General features: G+C 48.2%; 3 protein-coding genes across 10 annotated transcripts; 1 reads left to right on the top strand and 2 right to left on the bottom strand.

Annotated features, from left to right (window-relative positions):
• Positions 1-255: 255 nt before the first annotated feature.
• On the bottom strand, positions 256-2,827 carry GPR135 (G protein-coupled receptor 135). Its single transcript, XM_030275180.4, has one exon. It carries the CDS (start codon positions 2,811-2,813, stop codon positions 1,542-1,544), a length of 1,272 nt encoding a protein of 423 aa, XP_030131040.4. The 5' UTR covers positions 2,814-2,827; the 3' UTR covers positions 256-1,541.
• A 1,356-nt stretch (positions 2,828-4,183) lies between these two features.
• Positions 4,184-7,628, bottom strand: L3HYPDH (trans-L-3-hydroxyproline dehydratase). Of its 2 annotated transcripts, none has more exons than XM_072930531.1 (5): positions 7,569-7,628; positions 6,405-6,574; positions 5,994-6,116; positions 4,976-5,113; positions 4,184-4,682 (listed from the first exon to the last, which is right to left on the bottom strand). In XM_072930531.1, exons 1-5 carry the CDS (start codon positions 7,603-7,605, stop codon positions 4,557-4,559), a joined length of 594 nt encoding a protein of 197 aa, XP_072786632.1. In that variant the 5' UTR covers positions 7,606-7,628; the 3' UTR covers positions 4,184-4,556. The 2 variants fall into 2 exon arrangements, with proteins under 2 accessions (XP_072786632.1, XP_002200408.5); XM_002200372.7 differs by lacking the exon at positions 7,569-7,628 and adding an exon at positions 6,810-7,407.
• JKAMP (JNK1/MAPK8 associated membrane protein) lies at positions 7,542-13,922 on the top strand. Of its 7 annotated transcripts, none has more exons than XM_030275184.4 (7): positions 7,542-7,680; positions 7,829-7,920; positions 8,469-8,623; positions 9,628-9,834; positions 11,278-11,459; positions 12,113-12,189; positions 12,501-13,922. In XM_030275184.4, exons 1-7 carry the CDS (start codon positions 7,668-7,670, stop codon positions 12,717-12,719), a joined length of 945 nt encoding a protein of 314 aa, XP_030131044.2. In that variant the 5' UTR covers positions 7,542-7,667; the 3' UTR covers positions 12,720-13,922. The 7 variants fall into 7 exon arrangements, with proteins under 7 accessions (XP_030131044.2, XP_030131043.2, XP_030131042.2 ...); XM_030275183.4 differs by having other exon boundaries at positions 9,586-9,834; XM_030275182.4 differs by having other exon boundaries at positions 8,469-8,644; positions 9,586-9,834.
• Positions 13,923-19,968: the final 6,046 nt, after the last annotated feature.

The following is a 19,968-nucleotide window of genomic DNA, read 5'->3' as shown; positions in this document are numbered from 1 at the left end:
GCAGCAAGAAAACACTGCTCAACCTGCAAAATCCAGTAGCTGCAGGGCAAATTAGCAGTGCTGAGTAGTCAAGGGTCAGATTTTCCCTCATGGGAGCATCAGAGAACAAAGTTACCGTAATGCTTACAGCATGGAAACTAGCTGCATTAAAATTTCACAAACAAGTATGTCTCTCTACTATCATTCATCTGGCAATTTTTTTTACAGGAGTTCCCTTCCCAAGGCTGGCCTGAGAATGACATCAGGCTAAGACACTTTCATTTCCTGCAGAAAAGATAATTTATTTGCCTCACTTACAAAATAATGATACTGTGTTCACTTGCATCACAAACAGCTGAAAAATCCAGTAAAACCAAAACACTGTATTTTTAAAGCCTGTACAAGGAAAAATACTGTCTCACACTAAACTCTGGCAAAGACAAATGAAGGCCAAATCTTAAATTTCAGATTCAAAATACTAATTTAAGGCTTTGGGCCCTTGAACAAAATGATTACACTGATAAATCTGTTCAAATTTATGCTGTGCAATTGTATTTCCATGGTGTTATTTTCCTTTCTTTTTTCAGCAGCAAACAGCTGTTTTTTAAATATCGTATTCCCATGGATTGCTGCCATCAATACAACAATATCTGTTCTGTGCATATACACATTTTCACATGCTGCAGAGCACACAGAGAACACGTGGTGTTGCTTTGCCTCTCCTTTCAGACACTTCTCTCACACAGCTCCTCTAATTATGGTAAAACCCTTGGAGATGAGAGACACTTCAGATGAGCTCAAAAAGAAAACATACATCTTGTGCACACCACAGTTTACGCCCACACCCTTTTCAGTCTGTTTGAGGAACTCATGTTTCTCATATTCATAGTATTTTATGTTGACCATACCCTCAAAAAAAGAGAAAAGGCTGCTGAAATTCTGACATCTGAGGTATTACCTTCCTCTCCTTCCCTTCCAGTATCATACATCTTCCCTTTCACAATTACTTTTCTTGTTATGCTTCAGCGTTTAAATAAATAAATAAAAAATAGATCACTTTTTCAGCCTGTCCTACAATCTGTGACTTTTTGACTGTTGGCACTTCCACATATAACAGATAAAAGCAACATTTTCCTGCCATGATGCGGTTTTTCACAGTGTGGTGTTTTCAGAGTGGCTTCCAGCTGCCGGTGCTCACTTTCAGTTGCTTTTTTGGCACTTAACAAGCAGCTCACGGAGTCATTCAGACAGTTTGGGCTGCTTTGGTGTGTCAGCCCCGCAGCTTCTCAGTGGCACTTTCTGCAGCTCTGGAGCAAACAGCTCAGTTCTTTCAGCTGAGCTCTTGCGCTGGCTGCGCTCGGTGGCTGTCATGGATGCATCCATCAGGCCTGCTGGAAAGGAAGGGGGATTTCCCTTCCCTGTGGAGCTCTTGGGTCACCACAGTGGAGAAGAAACACAGACCCATCACAGTTTCCCGGCACTCCGGCTGCCAAGGGGCACCAGGACTTTCTCCAGGGAGGCAGCCGCGGGGCCAGACGCTTCCATCCCGTTCCCCCATCCCTTCACAGGCTGGTGTCGATGGCGCCTGCTTTGGCCTTCAGGGTGGCCTCAGGGCCAGCGCCCGGCTGCCCATCGCGACAGAAGAGCACGGCGGGCGTCTTGCAGGCCCACATGGCCAGCTCTGCCCCGCTGGCCGGGCTGGACGAGGACAGGCCGCTGCCCGGGGCGCCGCTGTGCCGATTGATGTAGCGCTCCCGGACCCGCTCGGCCCGGCTGCGGGGCTGGCGGCCCGGCACCGACAGGTAGGCCACCATGTTGTTCCTAGTCCTGTAGCCGCCCTCCCGGCTGCGCCGCAGCAGCACCGAGATGTTGGGGTTACGGGCGGCGTAGATCAGCGGGTTGATGGCGCCGTTGGCCCAGGCCATCCCGCTGGCCACCGCGTCCATGGTGGGCGAGAAGGGCAGGCGGCCGGCGGCGGCGGCCAGCCCCAGGATGCAGTAGGGCCCCCAGCAGCAGATGATGGAGACGATCATGATGAGGACGGTGGTGGCCGTGCGCATCTCGCCGTAGGCGCGCAGCAGGTGCCCGTAGGTGGTGAGCGGCCGCACGCGGCTCTCGGCCAGCCGCACCGCCCGGCAGATGTTGAAGTGGCAGAAGCACATGACGGCGAAGGGCAGCAGGTAGCAGAGCACGATGAGGGCAGCGCCATAGGGAGGCCCGAGCCGTGAGGAGCCCCAGGGCAGCACGTAGACACAGCGGAAAGCGCCGGGCCGGGCTTCGCGCCGCCCCTCGCCCGCCAGCCCGTACCAGGGCCCGGCCAGCGCCAGCGCCGCCAGCCACACCGCGGCCAGCAGCTGCGCGGCGCGCCGCCGGCCCATCTTGTGCCGCGGCTGCCGCACGATGGCACAGTAGCGGTCGAAGGAGAGCAGGGCCATGGTCAGCGTGGCGGCGATGCCCAGCCCGGCGTGCAGGGCGGCGCTGGCCAGGCACAGGCGCTGCCCGAAGAGCCAAGCGCCGGGCGGGCGGCTGAGCAGGCTGAGGAAAGCCAGCGGCAGGCAGAGCAGGGCGCCCAGCAGCTCCGACAGCGACAGCGACAGCACGAAGGCGTTGGTGACCGTGCGGAGCTGCCGGTGCCGGGCGATCACCAGCACCACCGCCCCGTTGCCCAGCGCCGAGAGGGCGAAGATGAGCAGCAGCGCGGCCGCTTGCGAGGCCAGCGCCGCCGCCGACCACCCCGCTGCTGTCCCCGCCGCCGCCCCGCCGCTCTCGTTGCTGCCGCCGCCGCGGGAGAGGTTGCCCGGCACGGCCGCCGCCGGCTCCATGCGCAGCCTCATGGCCGCGGCTGCACAGGCCCCGCCGCTCCCGGCCCCCCCGGCCGCTGACGTCGCTCGGCCGCCGTTGCCCGGGGAACCGAACCGGCCCAGCCGGACCCGAGCCCCTGCGGACCATCAGTGCCCACAGCGGCATCATCCCGCGGGTCCCCGCTGATGTGCTCCCCTGGCAGCCCCATCACGGAGGACCGGGTACCCCCAGACACAGCGGGAGGCTGGGACCACCAGCCTGGCTCACCAGGCTGGGGTTTGAACACCCCCCCACCCCTTTCTACCACTCTGATCCGCAGCTGCCTGCTCCCATCTGAAATTTTTCTTAAGGATGGTAATGAAGGATGCGCCCCAGTTAATGCCTGAAGTACCTCCAAACATCCTGTGCTGTGCTTTGTGACTTGCTGTCCCAGCTCTTTCCAAGGAGCCAGGCTGATCAGAAGGGAGATGCCCAGAAGATGAAAACACATGTAAGAGTGTGCTCCTGCAGGCACACAGGATACACAGGATGTGTATGCCACTTCTTGTAAGGCTGTATGGGACTTACAAAGAAGTTACAGGGAAGCTGGGAGCAGGAGCCCCAGACAGCATCCCAAAAAACCTCTATTGGCAGCACAGCAGTTGCATAAATCAGGGGATTTTTTTTTTTTGTTTCCTCCTGCTACAAAGTTATTTCTGACAGAAGAAAGTACTGCCAAGCTTTTCTGTGCCAACCTTATCTAAGTTCACCAGTATGCACCTTTCTGCTGCATGAGCTTCCATGAGATGACCATTCTCATGTCTCATTTTAACAAGTGACAGTTCCTCCCTTGAGTGTCTTTATTTAACAAGCACCATTTTATCTTGAGACAGAGTGGAAGTGACAAGCCACCAGAGGTCTGAAGGTCTGCTCCTGCCACTGCAAATGCTTGCTTTTTTCCCTGGAGGTAGTCTGGCAAAGCACTGACTGCACTCTGCTGCACAAGTTGCCCCTGGACTGGGACAAAATCTGTAAATAATTAGCAGTCAAAGGTCATAATGGCTCAGACTTTCAAACACAGCTGCTCCTGTTGTAAGTTAATCACAGGGTATTTGCAGCCAGTGGTCCAAGATAAGCAAGAGAGGAAGGCTTAGGGAAGCAGCACAGCATGGACACTCAGCAGGAACACAGGAAATTCTGATCAAATACCTGCACCCAGCCCCAGAATGCAGGAGAGCCCTGGTGGGGTGGAATGAGCAAGAAGGGGTTGTCTGGACAGGCTGAGCAGGGAAGCTGGGGCATGAGACAGAACAGCACAGCTGGCTGAGCAGGAGACAAGAGTTAGCAATTCAAACCCAGAGTCATGACATACTCAGCACAATCCTGCAAATGAGATCTGGGAGTGAAAACAAGGAAAATGGCCGAGTTTTCAGCTGGTATTTAATAGAAATCTAACTTTGAAATTCATAATTTGCAGACATAGAGAAGGCACATAAATTTGAAGGCAGCTCTCCAAGATCAGCTCGATCGGCTCAGTTTTCTGTGAATTACGGGGAAGAAAAAGAAAAAGAAGAGAAATACTACAGCTTTTCAGAGCAGCTTGTATATGCTAATCACAGTGCACCCAATATGCTAATCACAACAGGGCAACAAGCCTGTTATCCTGAAATGTGACAAATGCTGTCACACCACCCAAGGCTGCTCCTGTTGCAACGTGTGGAGAAGCAAAACAGAAATTCACGGGCAGGAGAAGAGCAGCACCATCAGTGAGGCTTTGCCACCACCCGTGGCTCTGGTCACTTGAGGAAGAAGCCGTGTTTCAGTGGGTCCTCCTCTTCAACAGTGAAGGTGGCTGTGCCAGTGTAAAAGGCTTCTCCTGAGACTTCCACAATGACAGCGTTGTAGTTCCCAAACTTGGCCTCCTGCAGAGGGATCAGGATGAGGTTAGAGGCAACAGAAGGTTCTCCACTCTCCCAGCTCTACAGAATTCCAGTGCTGCCTGACATTTATGCAGACACCCCTGCCCTGATACATCCCAAAGCAGCCACGCAACACAACAAGGTCCTAAAATCCTTTTAGTGCCAGGTTTGTGGGAGGGCAAGACACACAGGCACCTCCCTCCTTCCCTAGGCACAGAAAGGCTTTTCTGCTTCCCCACTGAGCACATTTCCAGCAGCCCTTGAGACAGGGGGAAAGTCCAGCATGAGCCACTTGCCTTCACTGCCTTCCCAGTGAACAAGGAGCCCGTGGTGCTGCTGCGGAAGGTTCTGCTCTGCTCCAGCTGGATGAGTCCCTTGTGGTGCTGCAAGGCAATGCGAGCTGTCACCCCCGAGCCTGTCGGACTTCGGTCAACCTACAGCAGAAGAGACCAACCAGCTCTAGATTTTGGGGTTTAATACAAAGTGGGATTCCTTCCCTCAGTTCTTTCTGCCACCTTTACACTGCAATCAGGGGAAACTCCAACAGCCCAGCGTTTTGTAGAGAATCCTGATACACCAGAACTGAGAAGGAAGAAAGAAGCAGGTTTGGGGTACTTCTGGACTGTGGTTGGCTTTGGCACAGTTAGGAATGGATGATCTAATAAACACTGAGGCTATTTAGGAGCACTTCAAATCTTCCCAACATCATCTCAGGACTGAGAGGGGCTGAGGCCACCTGCCCCATTCTCACACCTCAAGGCAAGATTGGTTCTCCTTACGCTGAGGGGGCTCCTGGCCAGCCTGGTTTTTAAAATCTCCAGGAACACAGTGTTGGCCAGCTTCTGAGGTGACCTGTCCTGACATTCCACACTCCTCACTGCTGGGAAGTCCAACCCAAACTTCTCCTGCCATTTATGTGATACCTTATGCACTGCAGACAAGAAGAGAATTTTAACACCCCATTTTTCTCTCCTGTTATTCATCTCCAGATGTTCCCTGAAATAGGACTTCAGGCACATGCACTATGCTGGGATCCTGTCTCAGCTCCTGATCTCCTGGAAAATTCCAATCAACAGGTTTTGGGTATGAACCTTTTTAAAATGCCATCATCTAAGGTGTGCAGAAGTATTTCTACTATTAGGAGCAAAACCAGAATGTGTGCATCGACACTCAGCTCTCCAGAGACATGACAGCAGCACAATCAATCACTGCCCAAACTAAGAACCAGAACAGTCTCTCTTCTCTGCAGTGGATCTAAGGGACAAAGGGACAATTGTGGTGCCTCTTGTGCCCGAGAAGAGCCTGTTTCTGTACCTGTTCATCTGCAAACACACAGATGTTGGTGGTGGGCTCCTCACTAAAGGCATCTTTCCCATCTGTCAGTATGGTGCCATAGAGGAAAGCCAGGTCTTCACTCTCAGGGTGATGAAGCTTGAACTGGGAACAGCACAGAGAGGATCACAAATGCACACAGCAGCAGCAATGTGTGCAGTGCAGCTTCTGTGAGAGACCAGAGGAAGGGGACAAAGCCACATGGCTGCATTTCCACCTCTGCTTCACAGGTAACAGAGACAGAGAGAAGCAGGAAGGCTCCTTATGTCCTTGTAAGGACTCTGAAATTCAACATGGGGCCAGGAGGATGGAACTCTCCCCCCATCCTGAGCATCTGTCTGGCACAGTCACCCCAAAGGGAACATGCTGGGGTACCACAGTGCTCCTCCATACCTGTTTCTTCACCGCTTCTGTCACTGCACTCGCTGCACTGACAAGGTCTCTGGTCTTTGAAGAGCACACATCGAGGCCCAGCTGCTCGGCACTGAGGAAGGCGTAGAAGGTGCCACCGTAGCCAATGTCAACCACCACCTTCCCATGGCCAGGGACATCAACGGCCAAGTCTGAGCAGAGAAAGGGAGGAAGGTGAGGAGGCAAAACTGTGCTGGATTGCATACAGAGTGAAGGAACGCAGACACATGCAGAGGCAGCAGACAGGGATGATACTTTAAGTACTCCTATGGCACCTTACAGCATCCCTGACGCCCTCTGAACACCAGTGGGACTAGGGACACAATTCCCAGATGTGTCCCTAGTCATAATTCTCAGCCAGCCCCCCCCACACCCGGCGGTCCCCACCGGTGGCGGCAGCGAAGGCGGGCACGCTGTGGAAGCGCACGGGGTTACCGCTGCGGCGGCCGTCCCAGGGCACGAAGGCGGTGACGGGCCCGCAGGGGCAGCGCAGGCGGACGGCGGCCTCGGGGCGGGCGGGCACCGGCACCAGCCCGTAGTCGAGGGCGAAGCGGCCGAGGGCCATCACGGCGTGGCCGCACATGGCGCTGTACCCGGCGCCGTGCAGGAACAACGCCGCCAGGTCCGCGCCGTCCGCGGCCGCCCCGCCGCGCACCACCACGGCCCCGTACATGCCGGCGTGGCCGCGCGGTTCGTGCAGCAGCGCCCGCCGCACGTGGTCGTGCCTGGCCGCCACCTCCCGCCGCAGCGACAGCAGCGACAGCCCCGCCGCCGCCGCCCGCTCCGCCGCCTCCAGCCGCGGGATGATGCGCAGCGGCTCGCCGCCCGTGTGCATCTCCACCGTCTGCAGCACCGCGCAAGAGGGCGAGTGCGGCGGCAGCGCCCGTCCTCCCGCTCCGCCGCTGTCACCCTCAGCGCCGCCGCCGCCCTGCGCCGCCATCGGTGCCACCGAGGCCCCGCGAGGCCACGCCCACAAACAGACCACGCCCCCTCGGGCATCCGCGGCCGCGCCCACGCCACGCCCACCCACGGTCCCGCCCCGTGACCGCGCCCACGCGGTAACCGCGCCCCGTTACGGACACGCCCACGCGGTGACCACGCCCCGTTACGGACACGCCCACGCGGTAACCGCGCCCCGTTACGGACACGCCCTCACGGTCCCCGCCGCGTTCCAGCTCCGCATTCCCGCGGCGGAAGCGGAAGTGGCGCGGCGGAAGTACCGGCCGCGGTTGCCGGGTTACCGCCATGTTCCGCGCCGGTATGACGGGCCGGGATGGGGCAGCGGGACCGGGCTGGGAGTGCGGGGGGGGCGTGGATGGCGCTGAGGGGGTTGTTAGAGGCTGTACCGGGCCGGGAGTGGCCGAACGGTGCCTCTCCCGGTAACGCGGCCCGCGCTGTGCCCGCAGCTGTGGACATCCAGCCCGCCTGCCTCGGGCTGTACTGCGGCAGGACCGTGCTGGCGGTGAACGGCTCCGTGGAGACCTACGGGGACTGCGGGGTGAGTGCGGGGCGCACCGGGAGCCGCAGCCCATGCGGGTCGGTAACGGGGCTGCCGGGGCGAGAACAGCAGCTGCGCCGCGAATCGCTTCCCGAAGAAGGTGCTCGGTGCTGAATGGACCGGCTGGAAAAGCTGGAAGGGACCGGGACGGTGTGGAGAGCTGTGCTGAAATAAATCTCTGTTCACGCCGGTTTTATTGGCGTTCTAAGGGAGAGCGAGACCCGGGAAGGGTGGGATGGATGAAAGGGAAGCACGAAGCGGGGGAACAGTGGTTGTGAGCAGCCTGGTGAGGGAGCTGAGATGCAAGGGAGTGGTGTGGCAGCAGGAGAGGAAAATGGAGGCTTGCATGAAGGCTTTTAATCATACTTCCCCCTTAAAAAGAAGAGCCAGGGAGAGCAAGTGTAAGTTGAGAAATTACTGCGTTATTGTTTGATCTCTTTAAAAATCTGTCTGTGTCTTGCCCCGCAGTGCTTTGAGCTGTTTTTCCATGAACTGCAGTGATTTGCTGTTGGTGGTGGGGTTCTAAATACAGCCTCTGCCTTCTGCAGGTGTGCCCCAGAGGCCAAAGAACCGATGACAACAAAATCTGCCGGGAGTGTTTGGGATCTCCAGACCGCTATGACTGGCTGTACCTCGGCTTCATGGCCATGCTGCCCCTGGTTTTACACTGGTTCTTTATTGAGTGGTATTCTGGAAAGAAGAGGTTTGTGTACCCTTTCTCTAGGTGGGTTGTTTACAATTGGAGATCTTTTATCCACGAGTGATCAGTCTGAGATGCTGAGCTGAACTGTCCAGCAGTTCTTGGAATGCTAAACTGGTCTGGGTTGGGTTGGAACCTTAGAGATCATCCAGTTCCAATTCTCTCTCATGGGCAGGGACACCTTTCAGTAGACCAGGTTGCTCAGAGCCCCATCCATCCTTCTTGTTGATTGAGCAGATATGGTTCAACAGAAGTTAGAGCAGCTTTAGAAGGGTTTATTTACAAATGTAAGTGTCCTGCAGGGCACCCTGTCCAGTCACTGCCCTCAGGGTATGGTCTGTACCTCTTTAATGTGGCACTGCACATCTGGCAGTTTGGGCTGGATTTGGGTTCCCAGCAGACAGAAGCAGCAGGTTGTATCATCCCTTCTCCCCTGGGTCAGTATCAGCAGGGCTGCACAAGTGCAACCAGAGGATGGGTTTGAGTTTTCTCTGTGGGAATATCTATTCTGGGTCAGAGCTGCTGTGGCCTTTACATCAGAAATGTTCTGTAAAAAAGAGGTTTAAATCCACAGCTGCATGTGGCCATTAGGGGTTAGACTGGAGTTTTTTTAAGGAGTGATGTCTCTGGAGTGTCTTGAACTGTCCCTGTCCATGGCAGGGGGTTGGAATTAAGACAGTCTTTAAAGTCCCTTCTAACCCAAATGATTCTCTGATTCTATGAGCAAGTGAAAAGATAGGGGACTGGGAATGTTTAATATATGAATATTTACCACCTGCAACAAAGACCTGCAGCTTTGGAAATTCTGCTTATATCACAACATCACCCCTTCCGAGCTGTGTGGTGCGTTACCCTCACCGCTCTTTCTTTTACACACTGAATCCCCTGAGACTTTAAAGAGCTTCCACAGTGGGCAGGTTTGAACTCTGCAGCGTTGGGATTCCAGCGGGTGTTGGGATTTGCAGGAGCTGGCAGCGTGGCAGTGTGACAGTGCTGTTGTCCCGCAGCTCCAGCGCGCTGCTGCAGCACCTGACGGCGCTGCTGGAGTGCAGCGCGGCGGCCGTGGTGACACTGCTGCTCAGCGACCCCGTGGGCTCCCTGCACATCCGCTCCTGCCGCGTCAAGAAACTCTCAGACTGGTACACCATGCTCTACAACCCCAGCCCTGACTACATCACCACTGTGCACTGCACCCACGAGGCTGTCTACCCCCTGTGAGTGTGTACCCCCCTGTGACCATGTGCCCCCTGTGTGTATCCCCTGTGTGTGTGTACCCCCTGTCCTAGTTTAGGGCAAATTTGGGGAAAACCCTCTGAAAGGAGCCCCCAGAAAACAAACCCCCACCCACCTGGTTCAGGAAAAAATTTTCTCTGAGAAAAGTAGAAAAGAACATGTTTATTTAACGAACAAAGCACTCCCCAGCACAAAAAATATTAACAACACCAGATGACAACAAAACTCTTTCACCACTCTGAAGAGATGAACAAATCCAGAAAGTCTTTCCTGGGAGTGGTCGCCTGGGTCTGGGTGCTGGGGATTGCTCTCCAGCACTGGGGATGGCTGCTGCAGATCACCAAATGCAGGCTCCTGGTGTTCCTTGGTGTTTCCCAGATCCCAGTCCGGAGCAGGTTGGATGGTATTGAGGAAGAGGAAAGGAAAAGAAACAGTCCAGGGAAAGAATTGGACTGCTTAGCTAAACTAACTAGGAAGCAAAGGCAAAAGCAAGCAAGCAGAGCAAGCAAGCAAGCAAAAGCAAGCTAGCCAGCACTAGCCTTTTCTAGACAGCAGACCATGGTGGGAGGTGAACCGGCTGATAACAAGGCAAAACAAACCTTCACTTTCAGAGTCAGTTCTGAAAGCACAGAACATAATATCAAACATAAACACAACACACGACTGGAGATACAAACACCATAACATCACCCTGAGACACCCCCCTATCAGCATGTACCCCCTATCAGCATGTATCCCCTCTGAGCATGTACCCTGTGAGTGTGTACCCCCTTGAGTGTGTACCCCCTGTGAATGTGTACCTCCCTGCCTCTCCTCCAAGCTGCCAAAAGTGTTCAGGTAGAGCTGGGATCAATGGCAATCAGTCCCCCGAATCTTTTGTGCCTTGAGCTGTTTTACATAGATTTTGCAACACTTAATGACTTTCTGAGTAATCAGAGAAAGTGGCGTAGCTCAGGCTATCACACAATCAATTTAGTTGGAAAAGACCTCTGGGATCATTGAGTCTCACCTATGGCCCTACACCAGCATGGCACTGAGTGCCAATTCCAGTCTTTCGTTAAACATCTCTAGGGATGGTGGCTCCATCACCTCCCTGGACAGCTCATTCCAGTGTCTGGTCACCCTTTCTGTGAAGAAATTCCTCCTGATGTTCAACCTGAACCTCTCTATGTGCAGGTTGAGACTATGTCCTCTCAGCCTATCACTATGTAGCTTAAAACTTCTTGTTTTCTTTTTGTTTTCCTTTCCTTGGAAAGGAAACATCTTGACTGTTTCCCCTATGGAAAAGTGAGCCCATCATTCTGTGTTTTAATCTTATGCCTATAAAGTCTTTAGAGTTCATGACTAACCCCAAATTCCTTGGTTGTGACCCAAATCTCTATGAGAAAATGCACATTTTGAGGATTTTTTTTTTTTTTCTCCAGGTACACCATTGTGTTTATCTATTATGCCTTCTGTCTCGTGTTGATGATGCTGCTTCGGCCTCTCCTGGTTAAGAAGATTGCCTGTGGTTTGGGAAGGTCTGATCGATTTAAAAGCATTTATGCAGCACTCTACTTCTTCCCCATCCTCACCGTGCTGCAGGCCGTGGGAGGAGGCCTCCTCTGTGAGTTCTCTCCTAAAAACACTCCTATAAATGCACACTAAGAAAGGAATCCAGAGACAGAAGGACAATTTTTGCTTTGGGAATGAGGATATTGTTTAGGGTTATTTTGAGGAGTTGCACCTGAAAAGGTGAGCTCTATCCTCACCAGGCTCCTGACCAGCACTGTTTCACATCAGCTACTGCTGCTAGACACTGTCCCTTTCTCAAAAAAGGAGCAGAGGGGGTGGGAGAGGAAAGTACTTCAGAACGAGCTAGTTCCACTTTTTGCTAAGGCAGAGTTTATCTGATTTTGGAAATGGATTTCAGTGTAAATTTGGAGAGATTGGCTATTTTTGGTTTAGCTTCCAGCATTCTTGTCACATTTGGAGAGGTGCCACAAAATCCCCACTCAGCCTGACTACTTATCTCATCATGTACCTTTTTCAATTTGTGGTGTAAGTGTTGAGTAACTCCACTGAGAAGTAGCAGAAAACCTCAGAGGGAACAGCTCTGCAGGTTGTGCTTGGCTGACCCTCACTGCTGTGCATGTGTGGTGCCATGCTAAGAGGCAGCCAGAGCAGCTCAGTTTGCTTCACACCTGTGGAAGAACTCTCTGCTGAAGGATAAGCTGTGCCATATTTTTGCCTTTTAATGTGTTGTATGTTTGCCTTTAGATTATGCCTTCCCATACATCATCCTGGTGCTCTCTTTGGTTACACTGGCTGTGTACTTGTCTGCTTCTGAAGTGGAGGTGGGTAAACAAGTTTCCTGTGTTAAAAGAGTAAAAAAGACTTGAGTGAGCAGAGACCACTTTGTCTCTTGCCTTTTCTCACTGGTGTATTCTACATTTAAGCCTTTTCCTGTATCCCTTCCCCTCTTGGCTGGAGGGATGTCATGTGAGAATTCCCTCTGATGGTGCACTGAGAATCTGGGTGTGTGCTGGAAGGGCTCAAACCCAGGAGGCTTCACATGGTTTTTGTGCTCTACCTGTCACACCTCATAAATTTCAGGTGCTGGGTAACAGGCTGAATGCTAACAGGATATTGTGTTTATTTTTGCAAGTTTTTCAAGGATCTGCTTGTGAGGAAGAAAAGGCTCGTTGTCCTCTTCAGCCACTGGTTACTCCATGCCTATGGAATCATCTCCATTTCCAAACTGGATAAGCTTGAGCAGGACCTGCCTTTGCTTGCCTTGGTACCTGCCCCTGCTCTCTTCTACCTGATGACAGCAAAGTACACGGAGCCCTCACGGATCCTCTCTGAAGGTGGGAATGGACATTAAAAGGAGCCTGTGCCAACAACTCTGTCCCAGAGATCTGGATGAAGCAATTTCAGTGCTTGTCATGCTTTGGAAACATCTGTTTTCAAAAAGAAGTTGTTTATGTGCCAGACTTCTGGTGAAACACCTCTGGGTGAGACTGTATAATATTAAAAAGCTGCACTTTGTATTCTTCCTAAGTATCTGATATAGATGAAAAGCAATGTCTTTTTATCTATTTATCACTGTGAATCTGTGTAAAAAGCTTGTGACACATCCTTGTACAATGGTTTGCTTGTGTATTGTTCACTTCCTAACATGATATTTGAAAACAATAGAGTCTGGTTTTCAATAGACTTTAATTAAAAAATAGAGCTTGAATATACCAGAGAACTTATTTTTTTTCATCACATACTCTAACTTCTATCCCCACCAGTGGAAACAGACTCTTCTTCCTTCCATCAAAAGATAAAACACATGCATGATTCCTCATGATGTTTGAGTGACTGCTGGAGAAGAAATGCACTGTAAAAGAAGAAATGCACTGTAAAATTCTCTATAAGGTAGAGTTTATGCTCTGTGTATTTCATATATGAAGACCTTTCTGGAGGGCATGAAATAGATCAGATTAAAGATTTTCTTTTCTTGGTAGTTGGATTAGTATTGGTCACCAAAACCTGATGCTGTACAGAGTCTAGAGGAAGATGCAAAGCAATGCTGAAGAGCCAGAAATAGAACCAAAAGTAAGAAGATCCTCTCAAATTAAACTTTCACTGTATGGATCAGTGGCTGTAACCATGCATATTTCTGTGACAATAATGCTTTTTTCATTCTATCACCTGCCAGCACTGCTAAGGACAGACTGCCAGGAGCTCAGAGGCTTTGAAAGGTGTCACCTCAGCCAGGCAGCCTCAAGCTGTCACACCCCTCCATAGAAGGTTTGATTTTGTTACATCTGATATGCCCTTCTTCCATAGCTTTATGTGAATTTTTTATTTTGCTGTGAAATGCCACTTGGCAGGTTCACTGCACCTAACAATTGTGTGTAAACAAACTCCCTCTTGCATGAAGAAGTGAGGTTTTATTTAGGGATTAAGGAAGTAATTGATCTCAAATACTGTCTGTACTGCTGTGTACAATGTTTAATTTGCAGACACATTCCTCTAATTTTAGAAGTAGAGGAGAGTTCTAAAAGTATGGGATTAAAATTCATGTTAAAATACCACATCTAAGGACCTTACTCCATCTGTATTTCTCTGTGGACTATGTGTATTAGGTTTAAATTTATGCTGGATCTTTGGTTTAAGTATTGTGGTGCTGGATCTTGTTTTTAAAGAGAAGACTAATGAGTCCAGGTAAAGAGTACATATTTTGCTAGGTCTGGAAAAGAGTGTGTTGATTTTGAAAGCAGAATGAAGGATTCTACTAAAAGCAAAGCTTATACCAAGGCAGTGCACCCCATGGACCTTGCCTGGCACCTCAACCACTGACCTTTCTGCTGGCCTCCAGTGCTTTAGCCTTCAGCAAAACCTGGAATTTGAAATACAAATTAAGAAAGTCTTTTATCATCCTCTCCCAGTAGCATTAAAAGAATTTTATATATCTCTCTTTATATATGTCATCTTAAAAAGGAAAAAAAATCGTTTTGTTTTGTTTTGTTTTGAAGTAGTTATTAACATGTTACCACCAAGCACTGTCAGGTCATTCAGGCTTTTGCCTATTCCTGGCTTGAGTTCACTGCAAAAATACATTCTTTTATTATTGCTCTGAGAAAAAAATAATGACAACTGAATATTACCACCGTTTTTTAAATATTTTCCAAAGAGATTCACTGTTTCTAGAGAGATCAGGAAGAATAAAATGAGTTTTAGCTTATGGAAATACAAAGGTTAATGTATTCCTCTAACATTAAAAAGCAACATCATCCACTTCACCCTGCTGAACAAATTTTAGGAGTTTCCAAAATCAACACCAGCCACTCGTGTCCATGGCACCAAATAAAATGGGTGAGAACAGCCAGAGCAGCAAAGGTCATGCTCAAGCAGGGAAACTTTTCCTCCTTTGCTCCCACAAAATTGTGTTGCCTCAATAATGTTGGATCAGCTCTACCAGTACCCAGCTAAATTTCATCTTTGTTTCCAGACAGGTATCATCAGGTAGAGCTGATAGCCAAGGGCCTGAAAGATGCACAGAATAATTTCAGAGCATAAATTCCACATTTCACAGGCCTATTCCACACCTCACCTGCATCCCAGCCCCCTTCATGTGCCAGGGAAGCCTTTCCTATAATCCCTGCCTGAAAGCACCAGACAAGGATATTGATTATTGATTAAGGTTCCTTGCCCTTGGATACTCCTCTTGTTTCCTTCCAAACTTCATCTCTCTTTTCTGCAAAGCTGAGATAGGATTTTTAGACAGTGTAATGACTGAACATTAGACTTAGGCTGTTATGAATAAAAGCAGGGTCTGTCAGTAACTGATTAGCTTAACCAGTCTCCCTTTTTTGTTTTGTTTTGTTTTGCTTATTTTTTGGAGTTTTTTTGTCTGTTTTTTTTTTTTTTTTTTTTAATTTTGTATACTTCTCTTTTGTTTCTCTCTTGGTTTCTTCCAAAATTAGCCTGCTTAGGTTTAATTATTATTCTTTTTACAGTAGAAGAAAGAATACTGAAAGTAATCTCAAAAGGTCATCCAAGTCCATCTCTGCTGTACAGCAGAATCAATTAGACCTAAGAACCCCTGACAGATGTTTGATTTGTCCTTAAAAACCCTACTGGCAGAAATACTCTGTCTCTGCAGAACTCATACAACTGATTCCAGGGGCTTCCTCTGTGTGCTGTCAGTGCTTTCTAAGAGCCTCCTTCTTATGTTAAATATGTTCTGTTCCCAGTTATTTGTCTGAAAAAGTGGGCAAGGAGAAAAGCTTAGTGTCTTGCTAGGAATTTTGATTTATTTAATAATTCCTGCCATCCCTTCTCTTAGATTTACCTGCTTTAAATGGAAAACTTGCACATTTCTTCAACCTTTTTTTCATCATCTTTACTGAATTCTCTTTGATCTCAAAATAATCTGCATCCTTCTTTAAACTCCAGGTCTGTCCTTTACCAAAGCTACAGGTGAGAACACACCTTAAACCTTGCCAGGCCACCTTTTCACACACACTGCTCTGACTATTGCCTTTTTCACTGCTGCAAATCTTTGTTTATTATGTTTATGCTCAACTCTTCAGCTTTTAATTCTGTTTATCTCTGCTTAAATACCTCCCTCTTGATGGATTTGCAGAAACAACTGTTTCTACCTAAATGCGAAAACAGGATTTAAAAAAATTATTACGAGCCTTTTTTCCCTTAAATTAATTTTCTGGCTTGATGACATAATTCTTAATTCTAGTTCTGCCCTGCAGAGGGTGCTTCCACTCTTATTTGTCATCTGCAGATACGATAAGCATTTGCTCTATCCTATCACCTGAGTCCTTCAGGAAAAAACAGATTAATTCCAGTATGAGGCCAGGCCTCCTGCAAACTAACAGGAATCATTTTTCTGTTCAGTCTAAGCATGGCTAACAATAATCTAGGGTGATTTTTCCAACTGTTTTGGCTCAGCCTGAAAAAGAGGCAGTTGAAGGGACATATAATAAAGGCATGTAAAAATCACACACACTAGAGTAAAGGTGTGTAAAAATCACATACACCTTTGCTGGAGGAGTTGAGGAGTTAACTGTTTCTCATAACACAAAAACTGCAGGTTTAAAACAGGAGAATTCTTGTCCTTATTAAATAAATTACGTAAGTGATTAGGGAGGATAAATGTATATGTGTGCTAAAAGAATCAATCAGTGATAGGAGAATATTGAAGTGAAGATCCAGCATAGCATAAAATTCCATCAAAAGCTATTAAAATGCAGCTATCATCCTCATCCAGAGAAGTTCCTGACACTCCATTTGTCATGGAGATTATACAGAAGAAGGGTCATTCTATATTTGACTGTTCTTGCATTACTTCTCCAAGGAGGACTATTGATCACTGCAGAAGACAGGATCCTGGTAGGACCAGCACTGAGCCTGACCCAGCACGGCTATTTTGGGAACTGAAACTGATTTGAACTTCACTCACCTATTCCTGATGAGCACTTAAATATAATCACGAGTAGCTCTGGCCAAAAAAAAGCCTCATTTGATGTATGTGCATCTCTCAGCATAGTGGAGTCTCATCTTGGTTAAGGCCAAAGAAACACAAGTCACAATTTAAATGACTTTTCAGTGGAAAAATACATACCTTCTGTTTTGCTGCAGTAGGTAAAAGCACAGAAAGGGAGGACAGGAACAATCTATGCAGTCTGGGAGACCTGGAGAACAGAGAGACAAGGTGATACCCAGGAAATAAAGCCAAACAAAGCAATGAAACTGGGCCCAAGATGTGAAGCAACACAGGACTCTGAACTCACTTCTGTGCAGGACTTCAATGTCAAGTGCTGCACTACCTGTTTTTGTTCTCTCTGAGACTCTGAAGTTGGGTAAACCTGTCATATCCACTCCTGTGATCAAAGGCTAGAGACATCAGATAAAGTGTACAAGTTTGGATATTCTCATGAGCTTTCTTTTTTTTTTTTTTTTTTTTTTAAATAAAAGACTGTAGCAGAAAAATCAGTATTAAAAAAAAAAAAAAAAAGTAAAATACGGAGAATAGAGGAAATTGCTCCCTTGGCAGAAACAGGTGTGTGAGGAAGGCAAAGAAAGGTGAGCTGAGTCTCATTTCTGTGAACTACTTTGATATTTTGCATCACTGCAATGCTCCAAACAAAGAATGAGCGTGATCTGACACGGTTCCTACAAAGGAATTTATTCCCCTCACACACATCACCTCCACAACACAGCATGCAGACTGAGACACTTTGCAGATGAAAATAGTGGAGGACAAATGCAAGAAATACTGAAAGCCTCAAAAGAAAAATGGAGGAGTAAAGGAAGCTACTTCAGTTGTTTCATCAAAATAGGATGAAATAAAGCAAAGTAGGAAAAGTTAAAAAAGGAGAAAGTGTTACAAGTGTGTCACTGAGTGAAAATAAACAGTTACAATTGCTTTTTCTGTTCAGGACACAGAAGAAAGAGCAATCCTCTGATAACAGTCTCATTTAGAATGGATCATATTAAGGGAAAGACAGAGTAGGAAAGTATCAAGGTATATTTGGCATCTCTTTTGTATGTTCTGCTTAGCTCAGCTGCCAGAAAGAGCATGAGAATGAATCCAGCACAATGGTTTACTCAGCAGTGACAGCCTCAGCCCTGATTTTTAGGGAGGCTTGAGGAGTTACAGACCATGGTGATGTGGGAGCACAGCCTTTCCACCAGCAGAATGAGAACAATCCTCAAGGCCGGCTGTAAATCCACCTTTCTAAGGTCAGACATGCAAAGAGGATCATTCCTGCACTCCTGGCATCTGATTTATCCTGTCTCAGATAGACTGGTGACCAGGAGTCAGCTAATTCCCCTGGGGACAGAGCATCTGCTGCAGAGCAAAGGAGCCTTGGGGTCTCTGAAAGCTGCCCACTTCATACTCAGCATTTCAGTGCCCTCCTTTCTTTGGGAAGGAACTCCTCCTTTTTCAAAGGAACAGTGACAGTCAGCAGCCTTGGGGGATGTCTTGACCACCAGCACTCACTCCAACAGACTTACTACCATAATTCAGAGAAAACTTTGACCAGTGCCTAAAATAGGGAAGTCTTGCAAATGAAGGATGGGATGGCAGTCAACATCAGTGGGGGGAGGTGAGTGCAGGAAAATGAAAGAGACACAGGAAATAGGAAAATGGGTGATTGGGGTCTCTGAATGCTGCAGAAGAGCAGATGGAGTGGCCATGGGATGGGGAAAATGTGGCTCCCAACTCGTGCTGCCTGATCCCAGCATGGCAGAGTTTTTAGTGGCCCAGCCTCTTGTTTGCTAGTTACACTTCTGGAGGAGAGATTGTGGACACAGCTAGGAGAGCCCCTGTAGACAGATGTGTGCAGAGCCCCCTGCCAGATTTAGATTTTCCCCTCACACAAGTTATCGTGAGTCGATTATTATTGAAAGTCAATAATAACATAAAAATAAATTCAATAATAACATAAAAATATTATTATTGAAAGTCAATAACATTAAAAAATCACGGAGCAAGTCAGCCAGGATGACTGAAATCTGCACACTCAATTTTCCAGACCAGGAACCCGACCTCATCCCTGCTGAAAAATCTCCCCACAATCCTCCCACATCCATCTGTCTGCCCCATGCTCTTTCTGCACATTTAGTCCCTCCCAAATCAACATCCTAACCTCATCACCCTGTCTTCCCTTGCATCCCAGCAAACAAAACCTCTCCTTTAAGCTCATCAGACCTCTCAATGCCTCTCAAGTCTTTCAGCATTAGCCCATGGCCTCAGTCTGAGCCAGGACAAATATATCTCTCTTACCTTTCCAGGTTCCTTATAGAAATCCTTCTTTTCCTGGGCAATTTTTGATTGTAAAAGCAGTAACTCAGAATCAAGCTGAATCCTAATAGATAAAACCATTGTAGACATATTTAGGAGGTTATTAAAAAAAAAAAAAGAAAAAAAAATCATGCATTCTAATTTTCAGGTCTCATGTGAATATAAGATGTGTCTACATGCTTTTGAGCTCTATTCCAGTTCATCTTTATTCATGAATTCCCTCTGATATATCTGATGAGGATAAAACTTGCAAAGAGGGCAAGGACAGGACATACAGAACTAGTAGGATTTTTTCTACAAGGTCTTAAATTACAAGTCAAGGCAGGTTTGTGGGGAGAGGTAATATTTTCCACAGAAAAAGTACACAGGGAGAAAATAGATGCTGTCAGGTAGGTAAAGGATAAAAGTTTGAGCACAGATTTATACTTCGCTCTTGGGTTAACATTCTGCATTTTTGTGTTTTACAGGATGCACTCAGAACAAGGGATAATTGCTCCCTTTTAAAATTTCCTATACAAAACAGGAGTTGTGCAAGAAGCACGAGCCTGCCTAAAGAAGTGTTTGAGGAAAGAAATCTGATACAGGATAAACCAAAGGGAAAAAAGAGGAATAAGAAATTACAGCCCCCTTATAGAAAACAAATACAGAACCAGAAATCCATCTTGACCAGGCTTGGAGAGCCTGGTGGCAAAAAATGTGAAGGAAAAAATGCATTGATGTGATATTTTCTTTAACTCAACTCAACTGAACAGCTGTAAAAATGCAGCATAAAGAAAAAAAAAAAAAAAAAAAACAACCAAAGAAAACCAAGAAA

Source organism: Taeniopygia guttata, chromosome 5, assembly GCF_048771995.1.
Source record: "Taeniopygia guttata chromosome 5, bTaeGut7.mat, whole genome shotgun sequence".
Taxonomy (NCBI): domain Eukaryota; kingdom Metazoa; phylum Chordata; class Aves; order Passeriformes; family Estrildidae; genus Taeniopygia; species Taeniopygia guttata.
Note: the sequence above shows the minus strand (reverse complement) of the source record. Positions and strands in the feature narration are given on the sequence as shown.

Bases quoted from the DNA above. Each gene is read 5' to 3' on its own strand.
- GPR135 (XM_030275180.4), bottom strand. From the start codon at position 2,813: ATGAGGCTGCGCATGGAGCCGGCGGCGGCCGTGCCGGGCAACCTCTCC.
- L3HYPDH (XM_002200372.7), bottom strand. From the start codon at position 7,362: ATGGCGGCGCAGGGCGGCGGCGGCGCTGAGGGTGACAGCGGCGGAGCG. The intron at 5,114-5,993 runs GTACAGAAACAG...CTTCTGCTGTAG, and splicing joins GTGTGTTTGCAGATGAACAG to GTTGACCGAAGTCCGACAGG. The intron at 4,683-4,975 runs GCAAGTGGCTCA...ATCCCTCTGCAG, and splicing joins TCACTGGGAAGGCAGTGAAG to GAGGCCAAGTTTGGGAACTA.
- JKAMP (XM_072930528.1), top strand. From the start codon at position 7,738: ATGGCGCTGAGGGGGTTGTTAGAGGCTGTACCGGGCCGGGAGTGGCCG. The intron at 7,921-8,468 runs GTGAGTGCGGGG...TGCCTTCTGCAG, and splicing joins AGACCTACGGGGACTGCGGG to GTGTGCCCCAGAGGCCAAAG. The intron at 12,190-12,500 runs GTGGGTAAACAA...TATTTTTGCAAG, and splicing joins TGTCTGCTTCTGAAGTGGAG to TTTTTCAAGGATCTGCTTGT.